Here is a 20548-nt window from a genome sequence, read left to right on the forward strand (position 1 = left end):
AGGCAAGGGAACGAAAAGAGAGAGTGGCAAAGAAAGACTCAGGGGAGGCGGCTGTGATTCTCTGCTTCAGGCTACAGCTAACCCCGTCACACACACACACACACACACACACACGTCTCTGAGCGACCACGCTGAGGTCAAAGGTCGGCAGAGCGCCTGAGGCTGAACCTGATCGAGAACGTGCACTGATGTTTAAAATCTAATTATTGATTCATAAATCATCAGTTCAGTTTTTAATCGTGTTGTATCGGACGTTAAATCTACGAGCGGCAACAACAACAAACATCAGGCAGGTGGGAACCACACATGTAGAAACCATCGGCTCCCCTTCATTCATGTGTTTGTCGGTCTCCGTCAGTCGGTCTCCGTCAGTCGGTCTCCGTCAGTCGGTCTCCGTCAGTTCGTTTGCAGTGATTCACACAGTCTGCTGAACTCTGATCATTACCTCGAAACTGTGATGAACTTCCTACAGTCATCGATTAGAGTTATTTACCGTATGCCAACACGTCTAAAGGTGAAGCTACACTTGCAGTCCAGTCCTCCATGCTTGGAGCCAATATTTTAAAGTGTGGTTCATCGTCTGCCTGCTGGAGTGTAACGAGGATTTTGCCCAGTTATAATGTGACAAAAGAGCAATCAACTTCCATTCCAAATATATAATTATCTCTTCAAAAGACAAGCCAGAAAATAAATATAAATTGTCATTTCTTTTAGCCTCTAGCCTCGGCGGTTTTGTCCCTGAGTACTGCTTTGTATAAATTTCAATTATTGAGGCACAAAATATCAGATTTTGTTCTTCCAACAGACGCCTCACCAAGGCCTCCAGTTTGTGGTTTTATTATTCAAATCTGCCTCGGTTCATATTCTGTTTTGTTTGAACGTGGACAGCCGAGCAGTTTTTCAGTATCTGTTTCAGTAATGATGAATGTGATTTATATTTTCCATCCCATGATGGCCTGAGCTCTGCAGCGTTTGTACTGTAGAAACAGAAAGAGCAGGTAGACTCTCTCCTCTCTCCACCTGTCTCTATTGTTTTTTCAACACACTCACATAAAGAATGGGCAAACTTTGATCTCAGCAGGTCTGGTCCTTCTGCCTTCCCCTGCTGGCTGTAGATGCTACAGAGAGGAAGAACAAAGACTGGTGGGACATCGAGAGAGATGGAGGGATGCAGGTAGAAAAAAGGTTTTCAGAAAGATGGAGGAAAGAAAAGATAAAGACAAAAGGAAGGAGAAGTAAATGTGCAGAGAGGAAAGGAGGGAAGGATGGAGGACGCTCGTGGTCGTCATTGTTCAGTCGTTCGGAGGTGGAATTGAAAAGGTTTTCTTTTGGCATCATTTTGTCATTTAATGAGCTCCAGCATCAAAAGAAAAGAGGTCAGAGTGAAGCCGAGCGTCAGACTTTTGGTTTTAATCAGGAAAAAAAATCAGTTTTTATTATTTACTTTTTCAGTCGGTGAGGTTGCGCCGCTCGAAGACCCTGAACGGTGCAAATAAAGAAACTGAGTTTTAGTTTAGTTTCTATCAAAAACACTTTCAACGTGATGCAGTTGAAGGATTTCTGCTTTGTGGCGTCGATGCAGGACAGTTCAGTTTGACCTCTATTGTTGGAGAGACGTGGGCAGCTCGTGGTTTTACCTTCATCCTTTTTTTGTTTGCCTGCTAATACGATGCATATTTTATCATCGTTATGCAGACGGCATCAGCGTTTACCCTCAAAACATCCCAGAAATTTAAGGTTTAAACTTTATTCTTGACCCTGAAGGGTCTGAGGTGTTGGATTGTGATTTAATCTGACATATAGTCGATAGAAACCAGCATTTATTTGCATTGTCTTTGGCAGTTGCTCGATGTGACAGCACAGTGGTGGTGTGGAGTTTGCCTGTTCTCTCCGAGTACTCCGGTTTTCTCCCACAGTCCAAAGATATGACCTGAACAGGTTAACTGTTGACTCTGGATTGCCCCGTAGGTGCGAGTGGTTGTTTGTCTCTGTGTCCTGTGATGAACTGGCGACTTGTCCAGGAAGCTGGGAGAGGCTCCAACCCGCTGTGACCCTGATGAGGATAAACGGTTAGAGAAAATGGATGTTCATCCCTGACACAAGGTTTCTCGTTTTTTAGTTAGACTCTGATCTTTTCTTTACACCGTCGCCCCGTCATCTTTCAGACCTCTGCATGCTCTCCTGCTGCCCTACGTCACCTTCAGGTCTCTAAAACCTCCATCAGGTCTTTTGTTGGCTGCGATCTGGACTGCCGATTTAAAGTTTTGGCTCTTTCTTCCAGTTCTTTCTTTGTTATTTATCTCTGCCTGTATTTCAACGTCTGACTTTTGTCTGTGGCTACAAAGACTTCTGGAAAGGTGAACAGAAACTTTACTTCTTCATCGTGTAGCTGTGGCGTAGCTGCTCCATCTCTCACCAGCTGTATCGTTGCACTGAACCAGTTTTCCTTCCAACATGAAGTTTAAGTTGGTGAAGCAGTTTTTTTCCTCCGGAGAGCTGCAGCCTCGATGCACAGTGACGGACTCGACTTGTGTTTGAGGACTTTTTTAACTTTTAGATTTTTCAGCAGGGAGAAAAAAAAAAAAACGTCTGTCACACTTTATTTCCTCTATTAAAAAAAAAAAAGTTCATCTCACTGTAGGAAATGACACAAAGCCTGACAGGGAAGTTTATCTGCAGCTTCCTCGTGTTCTTTTCTCCTCAGTCAAATTATCTCTGCACAGTTTCAGCCTCTTTTTCAAGACGTTTGAGAGTCCTCAGAGCCGCCTTCTTTCTTTCAGCGTGAGGAATGGGGAAATATCACTGTTGAAATAAGGATGTGTTCTGATGTAAATCTCTGGTGTCGTCTGAATTTATGAGTAAACATAAAAACTGGAGGGTAGTTATAATTTATTATGTTCCTCGCTCTGCTTCCAGTGCGTGAATCTTCTCATCCTACGTTCCAGTTTTTATGATTTCGGTTCCTTATTTTTGTCCAATGTTTGTCAGATTAAAGCTGAAACAGAAGTTCATCTAATTTCAGGATGATTTAAAGACACAGAGAGATTAAGAAGTGATCATTCTTTAAACTTTTGTTGCTTTTTGCACACATTACGACAGAAACAGTGCCGTGGCATAAACAGGTTTATATTTCCCCCGGGATCAAGCTGATTCCTCCTAAACACAGCATCATGTTCCCGGTGCGCTCCTCCTCAACACGCCTGTCACATGTTGTTTTCTTGTTGGTCATACGTGTCGGCATCAATCTGTCTCGCGGCGGCGTCACTCGAGCGAGCGAGCAATATGAGAACGCATCAATCAGCCGCAGGTAGGACCGTTACTGTCGGATCAAACAGGAAGCGGATTGCGGCGAACACACAATCAGTTCAGAGTCGTGAAAAAAAGACAGAAACGATGAGCGACAGAAATAAACAGAAATATACGAGCTGATGGATGACGGCGACTCACAGCAACATCTAACGTGTCGACACTTTCCTGTCAAGTTGATGAAAAAAATGTTGATTTAACACATTAAACCTGTAAATAACGATACAGTAGGAAACACCAAGTGTGTGCTGCACTGCATCAGCGTCTTCCTTCCAGTGACCGAGCAGAACCAGTCCAGCAGTGAGCAGCACACACTGCAGCCTGCAGAGCTGGCATCAAATACTGACAGACCCAGAATGTGTTGTGGACCTGTTTTCAACAATGCTGTGATATGTGAATTAATTTGACTAATTAAGACACTCTTCTTTTGTTTTAATAAGAAACAATAGACTGATGCACATACTCATAGAACTGGAGTGAATCCGGACCATAGCAACCCGTCCACTGCTGCCGATAGGTTGAATGCTGTGGACCCTGCAGTTTATTTATTCACATTTATCAGAAACTTCAACATTTAATCAGTTAATCTGGATTTTAGTTGGTGTCGAAGTTAAACTCAGTCAGTTTTTAGTGGGTTTTTTTTCTTTCTTTTCTTCTGGAACACAAACAGTCCGTCGTTCAAACTGGAACATCAGCAGCTCGTCGTGCTCGTTCCTCTTTTATCGCCACAGCTTTCACACACACTCACACACTCTGCTGAATGTAAAGGAGCGAGCGCGTTTCCACTGTGACAGACTTAAAAGATTGCAACGTCCCATTAATATGCCTCCTCCCTCCGCTCTCCAAATGCATCCTGGGAGATGGCAGCTACAGCCACAGGCTGCGACGCTGCAAATTTATTCACTTTTGTAGGATAATTGAATTTTTCCTTCATAGTAGGCCGATTCCACAGGGGTATAAATACAAGTGTGTGTGAGTGTGTGTGCTCTTTTTCCAATGCACTGTTAATAACTGACTGCTTGGCGTTTATTTCACCTGCACGCTGATTCTGTCCTTTTCGGTTTTTATTTTTTTATTTTCCGGTAGGTTGAAGTTATTTACAGTCGGGCTGATCGCCTCCGTTAGCGAGCACGCAGGAGGGTCAGTGAGTTTGGTTTGGCGTCTCAGCTTCCTGTTTGATGTGCGAGTGCTTGAGTTAACTTCAAGAGACAGGTGTAAACAGGAACACTTTAAACCTCCAACATTAGTGATCGTTTGATGCACGGGAAGCGGCGCTGACAGGCCCGTACGTCCGCTCTGACAGTCCAATTCGCACGAGAGTCACGTCGCCGCGTCTCAGCGGAAACATTAAAGGAGGAAATCTGTTTTCTTTCAAACAATCTGCGGCTTGTTACACTCGTTTTATCCGTCAGGCGTGATCACGTCTCACGGCTTCATCACCACGACGACTCCAGATAATGTCCGACATGTTTAATGTTTATGTTCAACAAATATGTAGAGACAAAACTCTGAAATGGAGTCTGTCTCTGTCTCCACATGGACGACTAAAAGTCCATTTTCACCTTCCTGTGGACTCTGTGTGCGTGGTCAGTTTGACCCGTCGCTCCGGTTACTTTCACCACTCAGTTAACCGCTAATGGAACCAGAAGCTGTGTTGCCGTGGTAACCTGCACTTTAATAGAAATGTGGAAAATGGGAAATTATTTGTGGTTGGCCCATTAATAGTCGAGGTTACGATTCTTGGTTACATGGTCAGTACAAAAGAGAAAACAAGTGTGTTAGAAAATGTCTGAATGTGAGAAACATCCATGAATCCTCTTAATGAGTCTGGACCGCTGTATACATTTAGTAAAAACTGACTCTGTCCGTGCAGACATGAAATCTTTGAGCTGTCTTCTGTCTTCACGACTCTTTGTGAACTCGGAGATCTCCTCCACATTTCAAACTATAATCGAGCCGTGTGTCAGATTCTCTCTGTATCTGCTGTGAGCGTTTGTTTCATCAGAAGCTCAGCGTGATGCAACGCCGCTGTGCCCGCCGGCGCCGACACGACCTTTATGTTTACATCCAGCCCCTCGTCCGACCAGCATCTGTGCTTCCTGTTTACTGCGTCTGTGGGCCGGGTCAGGAGTCAGGAGCAGAACTCTGATGATTAATTAAGCGTGCAGGAATGTTTTTGGTTGGACCTCGCAGACGGAGCCGAAACAGAAAGTTTTTTTTATTTGTAGCGTTTTGTATTTGAGATCGGCGGCTGAAAACGAACCAAAGCAAGTGCAAGAGAAAGTGCCTGAAGCTATATCAAGTACAATACACAACAGCTTCTCCTGGCCATAAATATTTGACCAGTGCAACCCCCGATGTGTGTGTGAAAGAGAGAATATACAAGCGTGAAACAGACAGAGGGAGGTCATTAAAGATGCCGAGGAACTCGGTTTGTGTTTGTTTTGAATGCACAAACTGACCTGAATACACAAATCCTGGCAGCCGCAGCACATCTGCATCTCTTTAATTCACTGCTCGCTTTCTGCACACTTTCATTTTATGCAGAAGGTGCTCCGGCCTCGGCGTGGCGCTCCTCGCTCCTATCCGTTTTCTTTTTTCTTTTGGTCTCGTTTACAGAGACAAATGACCGATGGTTGTGTTAGATTCTCATTTCCAGACACGTTTATGTTCGTGTTCATGTTTACTCTGACCATCTGAGGTTTGGTGTCTCTGCATGTATGAGTCCTTTTCATCTGTATGTTCGTATAAACCATTGCAGGTCGACTGTTGCCAAAAACTGCAGTTCCTCAAACGTCCACTTGAGGCTGGGTCCAGGAGTGAGCCGTTTTATTCCATATTTTAAAATGTCTCTAGATTTTACAGTTAAGTACCGTAAAATATGCCATTAACTATTACAGTGTTTTACTGTATACAGTTTTAAGACAATAAGAATAAACAGAATACTGTCTGTGGGTGTTGTTGGTTGTCGTGGTCGGTTGGTTGGTTGGTCGGTTAGTTGGTTGGTTGGTCGGTTGGTTGGTTGGTTGGTTTGGTTGGTCGGTTGGTCGGTTGGTTGGTTGGTTGGTCGGTTAGTTGGTTGGTTGGTTGGTCAGTCGGTCGGTCGGTCGGTTGGTTGGTCGGTAGGTTAGTTGGTCGGTCGGTTGGTTGGTTGGACGGTTGGTTGGTTGGACGGTTGGTCGGTTGGTTGGATGGTTGGTTGGACGGTTGGTTGGTTGGTCGGTCGGTTGGTTGGTCGGTCGGTTAGTTGGTCGGTTGGTTGGTTGGTTGGTTGGTTGGACGGTTGGTTGGTTGGTTGGTCGCTCGGTTGGTTGGTCGGTTAGTTGGTTGATTGGTCGGTCGGTTAGTTGGTTGGTTGATTGGTCAGTCGGTCGGGCGGTTGGTCGGTCGGTCAGTTGGTCGGTCGTCGGTCGGTAGGTTGGTTGGTCGGTTGATTGGTCGGTTGGTTGGTTGGTCGGTTGGTTGGTTGGTTGGTCGGTTGGTCGGTAGGTTGGTTGGTTGGTTGGTTGGTTGGTTGGTTGGTCGGTAGGTTGGTTGGTTGGTTGGTTGGTTGGTTGGTTGGTTGGTTAGTTGGTTGGTTGGTTGGTTGGTTGGTTGGTTAGTTGGTCGGTTGGTCGGTAGGTTGGTTGGTCGGTTGGTTGGTCGGTTGGTTGGTCGGTTGGTCAGTCGGGGGGGTTAATTCATTTTGGATTTTGGAAAACGAGGAAGGACGAAGGAGTGGTTGTCTGTCGAGTAACTTCTCTATGCGAGGAGGAGGAGGAGGAGGAGGAGAAGGAGGACTGGGTGGTTTTGCATCAAATGTTGATATTTGAAAGAAACGATCATCTTCATCAGTCTCTCCTGCTAATTAGTGAAAGAACAGATGACATTTAAATATCTGTAATCCTCATTTTTCTTCTTTAAGATAAATCTGCGCCTCCTTTTCCTTCATTCTGTGCCAAACCCGATTCTCTTTCCTCCTCCTCTTCTTCTTTTCCTCAGCTTACATCTCCCCCCTCTCCTCCTTCGCCTCCCTCCCTTCCTTTCCTTCCTCCGTCCCTCCTCCCCTTTCGTCCTCTTTCCCAGCTCTGTGTCGATTAATTAATTGCCGGCTAATTTAATTTCTCAAAAAGTAATAACTTGTTTAAGCATGAATAAAGACTGACAAGGCAAAGTTCTAATCTGCCCAAAGTTTAATTAGAGCCGGCAAGGTTTCCACACAGAGCCAGACTGGGGGGTCAGAGAGAGAGACAGAAAACCACAAAGGAAAGAAGCAGGAAACAAAAGACAAGAACTGTCAGACACATTTCCACCTGAGTTCACCTGAAGTCTTCATGCTTAAAAAAACAAACGTTTTGCTGCGACAAACGACGTGGTCGATACATTTTGTATTTTTAGACATCATGCAAGACATCTGCTGGAGTCTAGAGGGTTAACTGAACTGAGAAATTGTGGTTTATAGTTTTGACAGATGGTTTCTAAAGCAGACTCTTTGAAAACAGTCTCAGGTGGCCTGTTCTCTCGACGGGGCCCTCGTAGCCCACAGGCCTGATCGTGTATATTTACGCCTCTGACACCTTTACGAGACAACATGGATTTGAAACATAAACTTTAGTTTGTATGACGTGAGAAACGTACAGCCTCCAAAATGTTGGTCAGACCTGCCGGAGCCGGTCCTTCAGGTTCATCCTGTGTGGACCGTAAACATCTGCGTCACGTACCTGTCGAGGTTTCTCACTTTTCTCACAGCTCAGCAGCATAAACCTTAAAAAGCAGCAGACAGTTTGTAGAAAACCAGTCAAACAAACAGACGGACGGAGATATTAATGAGTTAATTCAGCCTCCATCGTGTCTTTGATTATCTGCTAACGTTCTCTATATTCAGTGTTTTACTGTTGCAGATGTTTCATTGTAAAGTGAGGCATCACACACTGTAAGACAGGAGTGTGTTTGTGGATTTGTTTTGAGGTGGAGTGTGACCCTGAATACAGATTGAGGTTTACAGCAGTGTGTGCTCACATCACTGCTCAGTACAAACAGCTACACTGCTGTTATATATATGTCTGGTGGGAACATCATCAGAGGTCATGGTGCTCTGCAGGGAAGGCGGATCGGCCCTTTGAGTTCAGGTGTTTCAGAGTCTGACAGTCGGGAAGAACACGACGTGTCATCTGAAGTGTGTTTTAACGCGCCGTTGACAGGCAACATGCTCGAGATGAGAAACGGCGACGGTGACGTGTCGTGACACCCGCGGTGACACGTACATCAACGCCGCCTTTGTGTACGCTTCCTGTGGAAAAACAACAGGAGCAGATGTTTTGATGAGAGGAGTGACGGCACAGTTTGTTCAAACACCGTGTTCTCCTGACAGCACGGCCTGCAGAGCACTGCAGCAGGCAGAGAAGTAAAGATACAAGAGAAGACCAGGACTGGGACTGGGTGCAGAATCAGGTCCTGGTTACTGTACTGCATTACATTTACTGTCTGACATCTGTGTGAGATTTATGCAACTCAAGCATGGCTCTCTGGGATTGGATGCTTGCACACATGACAGTACAGGTGTAGGATGGACTGTGATCTGATCTGTGGTCAGGGTCTCATCGTGACCGTCGTGGGTGGAGCTGAGGCCGGCTGAATGAAGCCTGGTCACTCAAACAAGCCTCATGTAACGTCAATCAAAGCGTCCACGCTCCTTAATATAATTTGAGCAGCTCAGTACAGTTGTCATTAACGGGGAAATTAGCTGCACAGTTTCTGCTTGGTTCGTTAGTGCTTGTTGTTGTTGTGACGACCGTCGTCAGAGTCGTTAAGGTCACCTGAGCTCGACGAGCACTAACGAACTAAACGAAACTATGACCTGGTCTACGATCCTGCAGAGACTAGATCCTCGGATCTCCTCACCAGTCAGTCAGAACTGAAGAAGCTTCATGGATTGGAGGTGGAACGTCTTCACGGATCTACAAACAGATTTCCCCGTTTTTGAAGGAGCTTTATGGAGCCGGCCTCAAGTTTACCTTTGAGGAAGTGCAGTTTTTCTTCACTTCAACCTTCTCTCCACATCTTGCAAGTCTATAAGCTCAGTTTGTGTGCGGCTGTACTTCAGTCCTATATGTAATAAACCTGAGTAAAAAAAGAATTCCCCATTGAGGGATTAATACATCAAATCTTTTGTAAAAATAGATTGTTGTTGTTCAGAGCGAGCATTGCAAGAACGCTGAAAGAGACGCCACTAATTACTGATTATACGTCTATTCTGTGCCATGAAAGAAGCGTTATTCAGCAAGAACGTCGTGAAAGATGAAGGCAGCACAGGTGGGAGATGAATGATATACAGTAAGAAGTAACTGTGTGAGTTGCACTCATCTGTGCAGCTGATCTGCTGTTAACAAGACATATAATTTATGTAGTCGCAGAGTCGCCTACGCGCCGCGACAAACTGACACAATATTTTTTATACAAAGAAAGAAACATCTTCATGTGTTATATTCGCAGAAACGAGGGGACAAATAATTAAGACTTTGTCGTAGACAGCTTTTTATAAAGTTTACAAAGTTTCTCCAAACTTGATAACTCACAACACTGCAAGATATTTTAAGTGTCCTAGACTTGAACTAGGTATTGGTACTAAATACCTTTAAGGTACTGACCAAAACAACCCAATACTGAGTAGTCCTGAAACTTCTCTGGTCAAACGATGAATGAATTAATCATGTTTGTATCCAGATCTTCTTTTTAAAGCAGCTACATTCAGTCAGCATTGGTGAAGTCGAGCATGGTGTTTTGACAGAGTTGTGCAGAGGGAAGGTACCAAATGAAATATTTGATTGGTATCACCAATCCTTTAAAAGGTACATAAATACAAACAGTAATGTTAGAGGTCAAAACAAATATATTACAAAGTAATTAAAGGTATAGGACACCATTCTGGGCCATCGGCCCGCTTGTGGAGGTCTCAATTGGTTCTCCTTTGAGGTATACCTTCAAAGTATTGACTGAAACGATCTTGTACCAGGAAGTATTGAAACTTCTCCAATCAAACAGCACAAGTTTTACGAGTAGTACAAGTTTTTTGATCGTTTTTGTACCCAGACTTTTATTTTAATCTGACAAGCAGCTGGTGGTGAAATCGAGCACGGCAGGTGCAGCGTGCCGAGACGCCACAAAAACTAAACAAAAGGTATCGAGTGAAGCATTCGATTGGTATCACCAATCTTTTTTACCTTTAGGCAGTAACAACTCTGCAGCATTCGAGGTCAGGAAGCCAGAGGTTAATAGAAAAATCAATACATATAAACTAAATCAACAAATCAGCGGACAAAGATCAGCTCGATAATGACCCAGCATAAGACTATTCCTCTTATTAACTGATTCTGCATCCACTGTAGGATGTTTGGCAAGTTTTGACCTCAATCACCTTTGCTGTTTTTTTTTTCATAGTCCTGACGTGTCTCATTGTCCAACATGGAGGTTTTAAAGCCTCCATGCAGAGTCAGAGTCAGCACCACGTCTCTAAAACTAAGGTATCCTCTGGTGTGTGGGCTGTCGGCGTCAGCACTGATTGTGGCGGGGGAAGCTGCCGCAGCATGTCGTTTGCTTTCTCCTGGACGTCTTTGAGCGCTTCTCCTCTCACTCCTCTATTGTTCCTATAAGATAAATTGGAGGCATTGTCATCGACAGAGAAAAGGCATTAATTGAAGGTTTTCTTGCAGCGGCTTTAACTGCAACACACACACACGAGCACAAAACCCAGCTTCAAAGTAATTAAACACATTAACACTTCAAGCAGAAGCATAAAAAAAAGAGGAGCTCTCTTTTGTGTACATTCGCTTCCATTTATCACTCAGGACTGAGCGGAGAGGGGAAGCACGAGGAGTTAGCATATCTCTCCGACTGAAGTGATGGAGTGGAAAAGAAGAGGAGGAGGAGGTGTAACAAAAAGGGAGAGAAGGAGCCAATCCGCCTGGGCTCTTTACTCTAGTCGACAGTGTAAAATGTCAGATACTCATCTGGAAATTATTTTCATTTCATACCACTGTCATCTTCCCAAGCGGGGACTCTGAAATCTAATTAGTTTGACCGGAAAATGGTGACCAAGGTAGCGGAGTGTATTATGCAGAGAGAGAGGCCGTCAGGGCGAGTGAGGGTCCCCGGGGTTAACTAGAACTCAGGAGTGCAGATAAGGGCTACAGGGGGAAAAACTCAGGAGGGCTACTCCATTTTAAATAGCCTTGACTAATAGAGGCAACCTTGAATTCAGCGTAACGGCCCTCTGACAACGCCGCCGCAGAGCCTCATGAAGGTGCTGTGGAGAGAGCAGGAGAGATAGCGCTTCCTCCTCCCGGGGTTACCGCAGAACTTTTCAAACTGCCCTTAAGTACTGATGAGAAGCCCCGAAAATCACAGACCAACGCAGCTCTTGGTGATTAATGGAACAGTTTAAAGCCTTCACGGCATCCCCATGAGACTGCAGCGTTTATCACACCCACCAATGAACATGCTGATGACAGTACTGCCACACTCTGAGGTCGTAGTTTTACACCCAGTACCAACGTTTTCTACAAGATCTGTGCAGTGTAGTCGTGGGTTGAAAATACAAATACCTCATGCATGCACTGGTAGTAAACTGTGATGGAGCATGGATGTAAATACTGGTCTGAATGTATGTAGTGGAGTAAAATACAAAGATTACAAAGTAGTTAGAGGTATGGGACACCGTGTTGGGCCTCAGACCAGCTTGTGGAGGTCCCAGTAGTCCCCTAGACTTGAACTGGGTATCAGTACTCAATGACTTACAGGTATTGACGAAACAACACAATACCAACACAAGTCCTGAAACTTCTCCAGTCAAACGATACCTCCCTGAGATTTTTGATTCAGTGCGACTTGCAGCTACATTTAGTCAGTGGTGGTGAAGTTGAGCATGGTGTATTTGACGGAACTGGAAGTCCAGCGTGCCGAGACGCCACAAAAATGAAAGAAAAGGTATCGTATGATGTATTATCACCAATCCTTACAACTTTAACAGGTAAAAAAAAAACGAACAAACAAATGAATCAATTAGTTCAGCATCAAATTAGTTCAGCACCTGACCAGGTGTTGAGTCATTTCAGTCTGGAACAAAGTGTTGATGTGCAGACGGACGTCTCGAGGCCTTTAGAAACAACTGAACAGGACAGCAAGTTACCAAAAAAGACGGCAGAGAACATGTTGGACTGTCTGGACTGTATGTTTAGTTCTTGCGGATGGTGGTGATGTTTGTGCTCGGCCACTAATGAGAGTCAGCAGCAGTAAACATCGCTTTGTCATCGGGCTTTGATGATGATGATTCGGGCTGGAGGCGAGCAACGCGCTCATGTCCACCGCCACCTTAGGAAGGCCTTATTAGCCAAAACCTCACATGTTACATCTTAGCCACAAACCAACCCCAACCGCCCAAACTCTTCCCCCCGCCAATTAGCTCCATCTCAAACCAGAGCCAATTAGTTCTTGTGCTTAATTAGGACAAACACGACCCCTATCAGCTCAGCACTAAATCCTGTGATTAGAGCTACAGATCTCTGCGGCGAGGGCCTGAACGCCGGGTCACTCTTTGATTGGACCTCGCTCTGTTTTTTTAATGAGTCATTGTCGAGTTTTCGGCCACACGTCAGTGTTTCTGCAGGACTGCCAGTTTGTACCCATCCAAAATATACAAAAACTAATGACATTCATATGCACACTGTAAATTCTAGTAATTGTGGCCTTTATATTTTCCTCAGCTGGAGAGAGAATTAAACTTTACTATCACACAATTATAGTTGTCCCTGTTTTTTAAGATCAGATCGTCTTTATTGATCCACACCACCAGAAATAAACCAAGTTTTACCAAGTAAAGTTTGGTCAGACATGTCTACAGAAGAGTTTTACTGCCAGGAAGAAATAAATTAAAAGTTTAAAATGTCACAAATGAGGTTAAAATGTTGAGAATCAAGTCAACTCCTCAAAGCTTCCGTGGTTTCTTCTTCCTGTCAGACATTTTCGACAATTGTAAAACTCATAATCACATCGTTTATGTGTTGAAAGAGAATTCATTTCCTTGTTACTAAAACTGATTCTGACTCAAAATTCAAAGCAAAGCTCTCTCGTACGTGTCCGTATTTTCTGATCTGGTCCTGTTACAGTTTAATTATTTACACTTGTCTTGATAGATTCTTCACACTGTACATCACAACAGCAGAGTTGTTGTCATACTGCCGTACTTCTTCCATTCAGTCCTCACGTCTTGGTCTTTGAGACTTCCTGCCGTGTGCTCAGACGTGTCTTCTCCCCTGACGTGTTTTTAATGTGCAACATTTAACAGCAACACTTTTCATTCACAAGTTAATCCCAATCCTTTTACTTCACTGTCAGCAAACCTTCGCTCTACCTGCAGATGTTGCACATCTAAAAAATGTGCCAGGAAGAACTGTGAGCGCTCATGAGCCTTTGAGCCACGAGAAGGCTTTTAATGTGAAAGATCTGCACACGCTACGGCAGGAAGAGATCGGCTCTGTCGACAGCAACTTTAATACAGACAGAGGAAGCAATCAGAGACGATTTGTGGCTGAAAAACATGTCAGACTTTTCATAATCACACATTAATGACTATAAAGCATGTGAAGGAGTGGGGAAGTACCTGTATTCAGTACAGTTTTGGTACACCATGAGGTGTAAAGCTGGCCAGCTGTAACTGAAGCAACAGTCTGTTCACATCATGACTGAACAGAAGGTTAGCTTCCTGTTTATCTCCTCTATACTTGGAAACATCACCCGTTCAAAGATGGCTCCCCGGAGGAAGACGAGTGTCGTATAAGTGACAAACATAAACAGAGTGGAGAGGCGTCCACGAGAGAGCCCGTCTTCAGGAGACACAAAGTGCGGCGGCTGAAGTGACACTTCATGTGTTCTGTGGATGGTTTTTTAACCACTTCCAACTCAGTCAGAGTCTGAAACTAATGATGGCACAAGAGGAAAAACCCGGGGGGGTCACGACCAACACGGTGCAATGAGCATGCTCAGTGGCCTCTGTTTACCCCATCATTCACCCCACTGTCTGTGAGATGTGTTTAATTATGGTGTCTTCAAGTGCGATGGGTGAAATTCATTTTAAAAATATGTAACATGAGTGACAGAAAACTGGAAAAGACAGACTCTCACCAACCACTAAAAGTCAGTCCCACATTTACTCTTGTCCGGCGGCTTCTTGCTCGCTCACTCTCTCCTTTTCTCTTCTTAGCTTCCTCCGTCAGCGTCCTCTTCACTCTCTTCTCCTCTGCCATCATGTCCATAGAAGCTGCTGAGCCCGGTTGCATTGCCCGCTTGCACAGCTCCTGTTCTGGCACGACACCGGCTCTGCTGCCTGTAATCTGTAAGGACACCTGTGGGTCGTTAGGGACACCTGTGGGTCGTTAAGGACACCTGTGGGTCGTTAAGGTCACCTGTGGGTCGTTAAGGACACCTGTTGTTGATGGTTGTTGGGGCGGAGCAGCCGGAGGACATCAGAGAGAAAACCAGAAAACATTTCCTCCATAAAATATGATCCAGTTTCACCAGAATCAGTGAAATAGTTGCTGCTGTGTGACTTAGTGCCGTAAAGCGTTACGTACTTCTCCCGACCCGGAGCCCAAAGTTACATAGTGTGAGAACAGACGTACGAATGACAGAGACACCGTTCACCTGATCACAGGTCAGTGTGGGAGGTCACAGATGTTAGATTACGAGAGAAATCAGACGAGAGAAGCTTCAAACAGCGTTTACAGAAATGAAGTCGGGTCAGAGGTTTTAGTTACTGTTTAACAAAGTTTCCCTACAGGCTGCAGTCGGGCTGATCTCGGCTGCTGAGTCTTTTTTTTTTCTGTTGTTGTGTTGTTGAGTCGAGTTCAGAGTTTGTTCATCCGTGCAGCTCCGAGGGCGTCGGCGCTCTATAAGCCTCCTGCTGACACGACGTTCAGAGCGAGAAAGCACTTATTAAACAGACGCTCTGAACTCAGCAGCCACTCACACATGACTTAAACATTTTTTTGCAAGCGTCTTGCTTTTTGCATGGGAAGTGCTTAAGAAACTGAAATCCAAGGCGAGCGGCGAGCGTGAGAACGTGGAGGAGGGTGGAGGAGGATGGAGCGCTGGTCGCTACTCAGCACTCCCCGGGATTAGACTGTACACATCAACCGGCAAACAGACAGAAAAGCCGACTGTAGCTCCTTTTGCAAAAAAAAAGAAAGAAGCAGGCAATGAATTTAAATTATGCATGAAGCAGAGAGCATTTTGGGAAATAAGCGCCATTCCTCGGGAGGACCGCCGCCCTCCTCCACCTCCTCCTCCTCCTCTTTCTCCTCCGCCTCCGGTATCAAAGAATGATCTAATGTCACGCACAGAAGAAAGGTTACTTTCTGCATACGCATTGATATTTCTGCTTCCATCTCTGACCTTTTTACATTCTAAGCTGTGATTTTTTAAATGCGAACTCAGCCCCGCGTCCGTCCGTCCGTCATTTTCTGTCCACCCGTCTCAGAGTCTCAGCATTAAAATCACAATCGAACGACATTAATCTTTCACAATACGAATCATTCCTCTATATCTGTCATCTTTCATCATGTCAGTGGAGAGAAAAGCAGTTACAGTGTTGTTATTTTTGCCTTAATTGGCTGTTTGTGCAACATAATTAACGTTTTTAACGAATCTGAGCGTGCTCTTATTTTTTTTCCCCCCTCCTTTAAATCAGCTGATCCTGTTTCACGCTCAGCAACCCTCCCGTTTGATATGTGGCTTCCATCTTTCAGCGACAAATTAAGCGACGTTCCTGGCACTTTGTGAACTATTAGTGACTTTAAAAATACACACTGAGCTTTAATTAATTTCCTTCAAATGGAGAGCTGTGTGTGGATAACGGGATAATGACAGATTTAATTAGCGTCCTTGCAGCCTGCATGCAGCTGAACTCTCGGGTTGGTTGGGGGACATTTACATCGAGATCTTTACTGATGTTTGTGAGTCTGTCTTCTGTCATACACAGCTCTATTTACAGTTAACGCTTAACTTTATTATCTCAAAGGGGATTTGGCACTGCAGCATAAACAAGCCTCCGTACACGAGACGGCGCACGGAAACGAAACATCATAAATATCAATAAAAAAGACGTAAACACTTCAGATCATGGCAGATCTCATACCTGAAAAATTATTCTGAGAGCAGATGAAATAAAGAATTATGACACGAGGAATGATGAACAGTTGTGCATTAAAATAAAGAGAAAGTGCATCGTGATTTTTTATCATAAATCTACAGTAAAACTCCCAGAATCCACCTGTCTTCTCTACACTCGTTGATTAAACAAATTGCTTCACCAAAATATCCTAAAACAGTCTGGAGTCCAAATCTGATCCAGAAACCAGGAGCTGGTGGAGCCCAAACAAGAGCTAAAAGAGATTCTTCGTCATTCTTTGTGCTGTCAGTGGGAACACGAGAAAGGTCGCACTATAAAGTCCAATATCTTTGAAAGGTTGAACTTCATCTCCTCCTCTGCTGTTGTTCTGAGGTTGCTCATCCTTTCTTTGTCTCTTTGTCTTTGTCTTTCCAGACCTCAGGCCTCTTCCCGACGTGGCGATGACCGGTAACTGCACCCACGAGTGCACCGAGTTCGGCCACTCCGACTCCTGCTGGATGCCCGGTCAGCCTTCCCCCAACCGCAAGGTGTCCAAGAACGCCCCCAAGCTCTCCACCTTCGTGCCTTACCAGGAGATGGACGGGCAGGAGCAGCTGATGGCCAACGGCAGCCCCAAGCCCATGACGACAGAGGAACGCGGGACGGGAAGCGGCGGCGGCAGCAGCAGTTCCAAAGTGGCCAACATGCGGTTCATGACGCCCTACAGCAGTGCCTACCCTGGGGGTGGAGACTCGTCCGGTAAAGACTGTGGGCTAGAGGAGATCCCACTGAGCCAGGCGGTGGAGTACCACTCGGCCACCACTCCGACCGGCCAGACCTCCAAGAGGGAGATCTACCTGTGAGGGCGCAGCTCTCCACCTTAAATCCAGCCCCGAACCCACCACCACCTCCTTACACTCCTCATCATCCCTCGTCGCTGCTCACACCACCTGTCCTGTCCCCGCGTCACTGCCGCCCCCTGTGCCTATTACTTCGCTGTGCCGCAGCGCCGACGCCCCTTCTTCCTTTTTATAACTGCGTCCACCGTACAAGGCTTTAGACCCTCGCCCACCTCGTCCACTGCCACCGCCGCCACCCGTTCCCCCCTTTTACTCTAGAAACCAATCAAATGTAAAATAGAATGAATTCAAATCAATTGAAGAAAACACGCGGCGCCTGCTGCTGCGGAAGGAATGTAAACTACACCACATCGTTGTGATAATTTAATGGGAAACTATTTAGCTACTCACGTATTTGAGTTGGATTTTTGTGCGTTGCTTTAGGCTATGTTGCTGTGTTGGAACAGAAAAAGAAAAAACCTTCGGGGGGCGAAGGAAAAGAACATCTTGTAAATCCTACTTAAGTATACTGTGTAATGCTATCTATCCTGATTTTTTTATTTTTTTGGATTTTGTTTTTCTTTATGAGTTTTCTCTGTCGACTCCGGAGCCTCCGGGAAATACACTTTTTTGAGGCCGAGTTGCATCAAATCAACCGGGCTCGTTTTTATCAGGAGCAGCTCGTCGTCAACGTAAGACGTTTGGAGAAACGCGGCTGTTTTCCAACCTCCGGAGTTGTTGTTGAGAACTTTTTCAGGTCTGTTCATTTTCTTGCCGTGAAGAGGTTTTTCTTTTTTTTTCCCTTTCCAGTGTACAGAGCTGTAAATACTACAAACATTGACAGAGGAAACTGCTGTGGCTGTAAAAGCGTGGATCCGTGGCTGTCGTGCTGTCTGGAGATCTTCATGTTATCGTTGGATTGATGGACTGAAACCTTCGCATGTACAGAGAAAAGGATGCCGCGGCGTTCGCCGTCACACTGCAGGAAACCTGGACTCTTGAGCATCACCGACGGTGCCGAGTTACAAACACACACACACACAAGACTTTTTATTATTTGAGTTTTTTCTCTCTCCTCTTCAACTTTACAACACGGTTGAATTTGGGTTCATGAGGGGAACAAAACAGTTTGAGGTGCAACGATATCAAATCAAGAAATCTACGTGTCAGTCAGTCAGTGGATCGGCCAAAGCTGAGAATCCAAAAACTGATGATGTTATTGATGCTCTTGTCAGTAGTAAAATGAAAACGTGAAAGTGTGACGGTTACATTTGGTCCGACAGAAAACGAAGCAAAGATTTTTGATTTTCAAGTGTGAAAATTTCCTTTTCCGATACTAAACTGACTTTTCCACGTCAAATGGAAAGTCTAAAGATTTAAAGTTAGTCATTAGCTCTGTTAACTAAACCTATTAGTCTATCAACAAAAAAATGAGCCTGCGACAGTTTAATTGTTAAAAGTTTCACATCAACTTCTGTCATCAACTTAATATCTTCAGTTTTCTCTGATTCTTACAGGTAGTTCAAGATAAAAAATTTATAGTTTGTCCTGAATGTGACGCTACAGGAATGGTCATTACAATCAAATGGGTTCATCCTCTGGAGAGCATGAATGTGATAAGCAAATCTCAAGCCTTTGCTTTGATTTAGATATTTCTTACCTTAAAGCAGAGGCAAACTTAAAGAACTTAAAGATTAGGGGTTTCACTTCATCCTCTGGGGAGCATGAATAGTCGTGGTTAATTTACTCAAAATATTGAACATTGTTAAGGTAAAAATATAAAATTTGTGATGGTGGAGCTGGATGGAAGGTCAGCTAGTCCATCATTAGGTTTCATCCTCTGGAGAGCAGGAATGTGATCAGTAAATGTCGAGCCATCGTTCGGAGTTTGACATTTCTTGAGTTAAAGCAGAAGCATCAAACTACACAAGAAGAAAGATTACGGGGGTCACCAGTTTACTTGTATTTCATCCTCTGGGGAACACGAATGTCCACAGTCAGTTTGACCTCAAACTTGCTCGATTAACAGATCGACATCCTGATTCGTAGCGGTGCTGGAGCTCGTACAACAGCTCATTTAAAAGGCAAATGAACACAATGTGAGGATTTCAAAGCCTCACACTGCCAGGAGCATTGACAGTCCTGCAGGTATCGGTTCACCTCCGCCCGTCACCGCCGTGCCGAACGTTTCCCCGCTGCGTTCTCGAGCTTGAAGGAGGAGCTCTCCGGTCAGTGTCGCCTCTCGTTAGCTCCCACCTCCTCAGTGTGAGGCCAAGCCGTTCGACGTTTAGCACGAGTATTTATTAAAACCTGTTAGCTCCGTGCAGCGGGGGGAGGTGGGCGCCGCTTCCCGCCGCGCTGCAGTCGCACAGGAACGCAGGATTAATGACACCTGCACGGGCCTCAGTCCACTAACACCCACTCCACACGGCGCAGCAGAGAAACTCTAATTACAACCCGAGGCTCTGCACATTACCGCCCGTAATTTGCGCCAGTAAAAGCGAGCTGGTTTGGAAGTTCATTCATTCTGAGCTCGGTGTTAATGGCTGCTGAGGGTGATGTGAGAGTTCACCTGTAGTGATGCACACCAGCTGAGACTGGATAGATGAAAGGAACGGCACGGCGAGACAGCGCTGCAAGAAAAACCTCTAACAAGATGTTTAGTGTCTCACTGAGTCCGAAAGTCTTAAAACAAAGACGGAGATCAGCCTGTGGAGTCGGATTATTTCCCCTGTTCACGGTAACAATCAGCTCAGTGTTGAAATAAACACGAGTTAAAGTTTTTACTCTGTCAGCAGCTGCCAAACTAAAATGAAAGTCAAATATTCAGTGTAAAAAAACTAAACTTTGAAACACCTTCAATAGTTTTACAGAGAAATACTGTTATTTTACAGATTTTAACTGAATTATTACCTCCAATAAAGTGGCAATACAAAATAAACATTTACATAACGAGCCGCATATTTAATTGGATCTACTTATTGTTATTTTACAGACATTTGTATGTAATCTAAGAAAGCAGAAAAATACTGTATAAATATTACATAATTTGTCTGCACAAAAATTTAAATTACTGTAATCAAAATCAGAAATACTTTATTAATCCCTGCAGGGAAAGAGTTTTTGTTACAGCAGCTTCCAAACTGTAAGTGAGATAGTAAGTGATAGCAAGAAAACAAAACTTTAACACTATACACCTATACGATATCCTATTTTAACACTATATATACACACATGTATAAATAACAGTTAAATAAAACCAGTA

General features: G+C 44.6%; 1 protein-coding gene across 1 annotated transcript in view; it reads left to right on the plus strand.

Moving 5' to 3' along the window:
* Nucleotides 1–20213, plus strand: part of LOC109138288 (protocadherin-17) — an 84951-nt gene extending 64738 nt beyond the window's left edge. Inside the window, exon 4 of the mRNA XM_027278996.1 lies at nucleotides 16880–20213. Coding sequence (XP_027134797.1) covers nucleotides 16880–17307 — 428 coding nt within the window. The 3' untranslated portion in view covers nucleotides 17308–20213. The remainder of the gene's footprint in view (nucleotides 1–16879) is intronic.
* Nucleotides 20214–20548: the final 335 nt, after the last annotated feature.

This window comes from Larimichthys crocea, chromosome I, assembly GCF_000972845.2.
Source record: "Larimichthys crocea isolate SSNF chromosome I, L_crocea_2.0, whole genome shotgun sequence".
Classification (NCBI taxonomy): Eukaryota; Metazoa; Chordata; class Actinopteri; family Sciaenidae; genus Larimichthys; species Larimichthys crocea.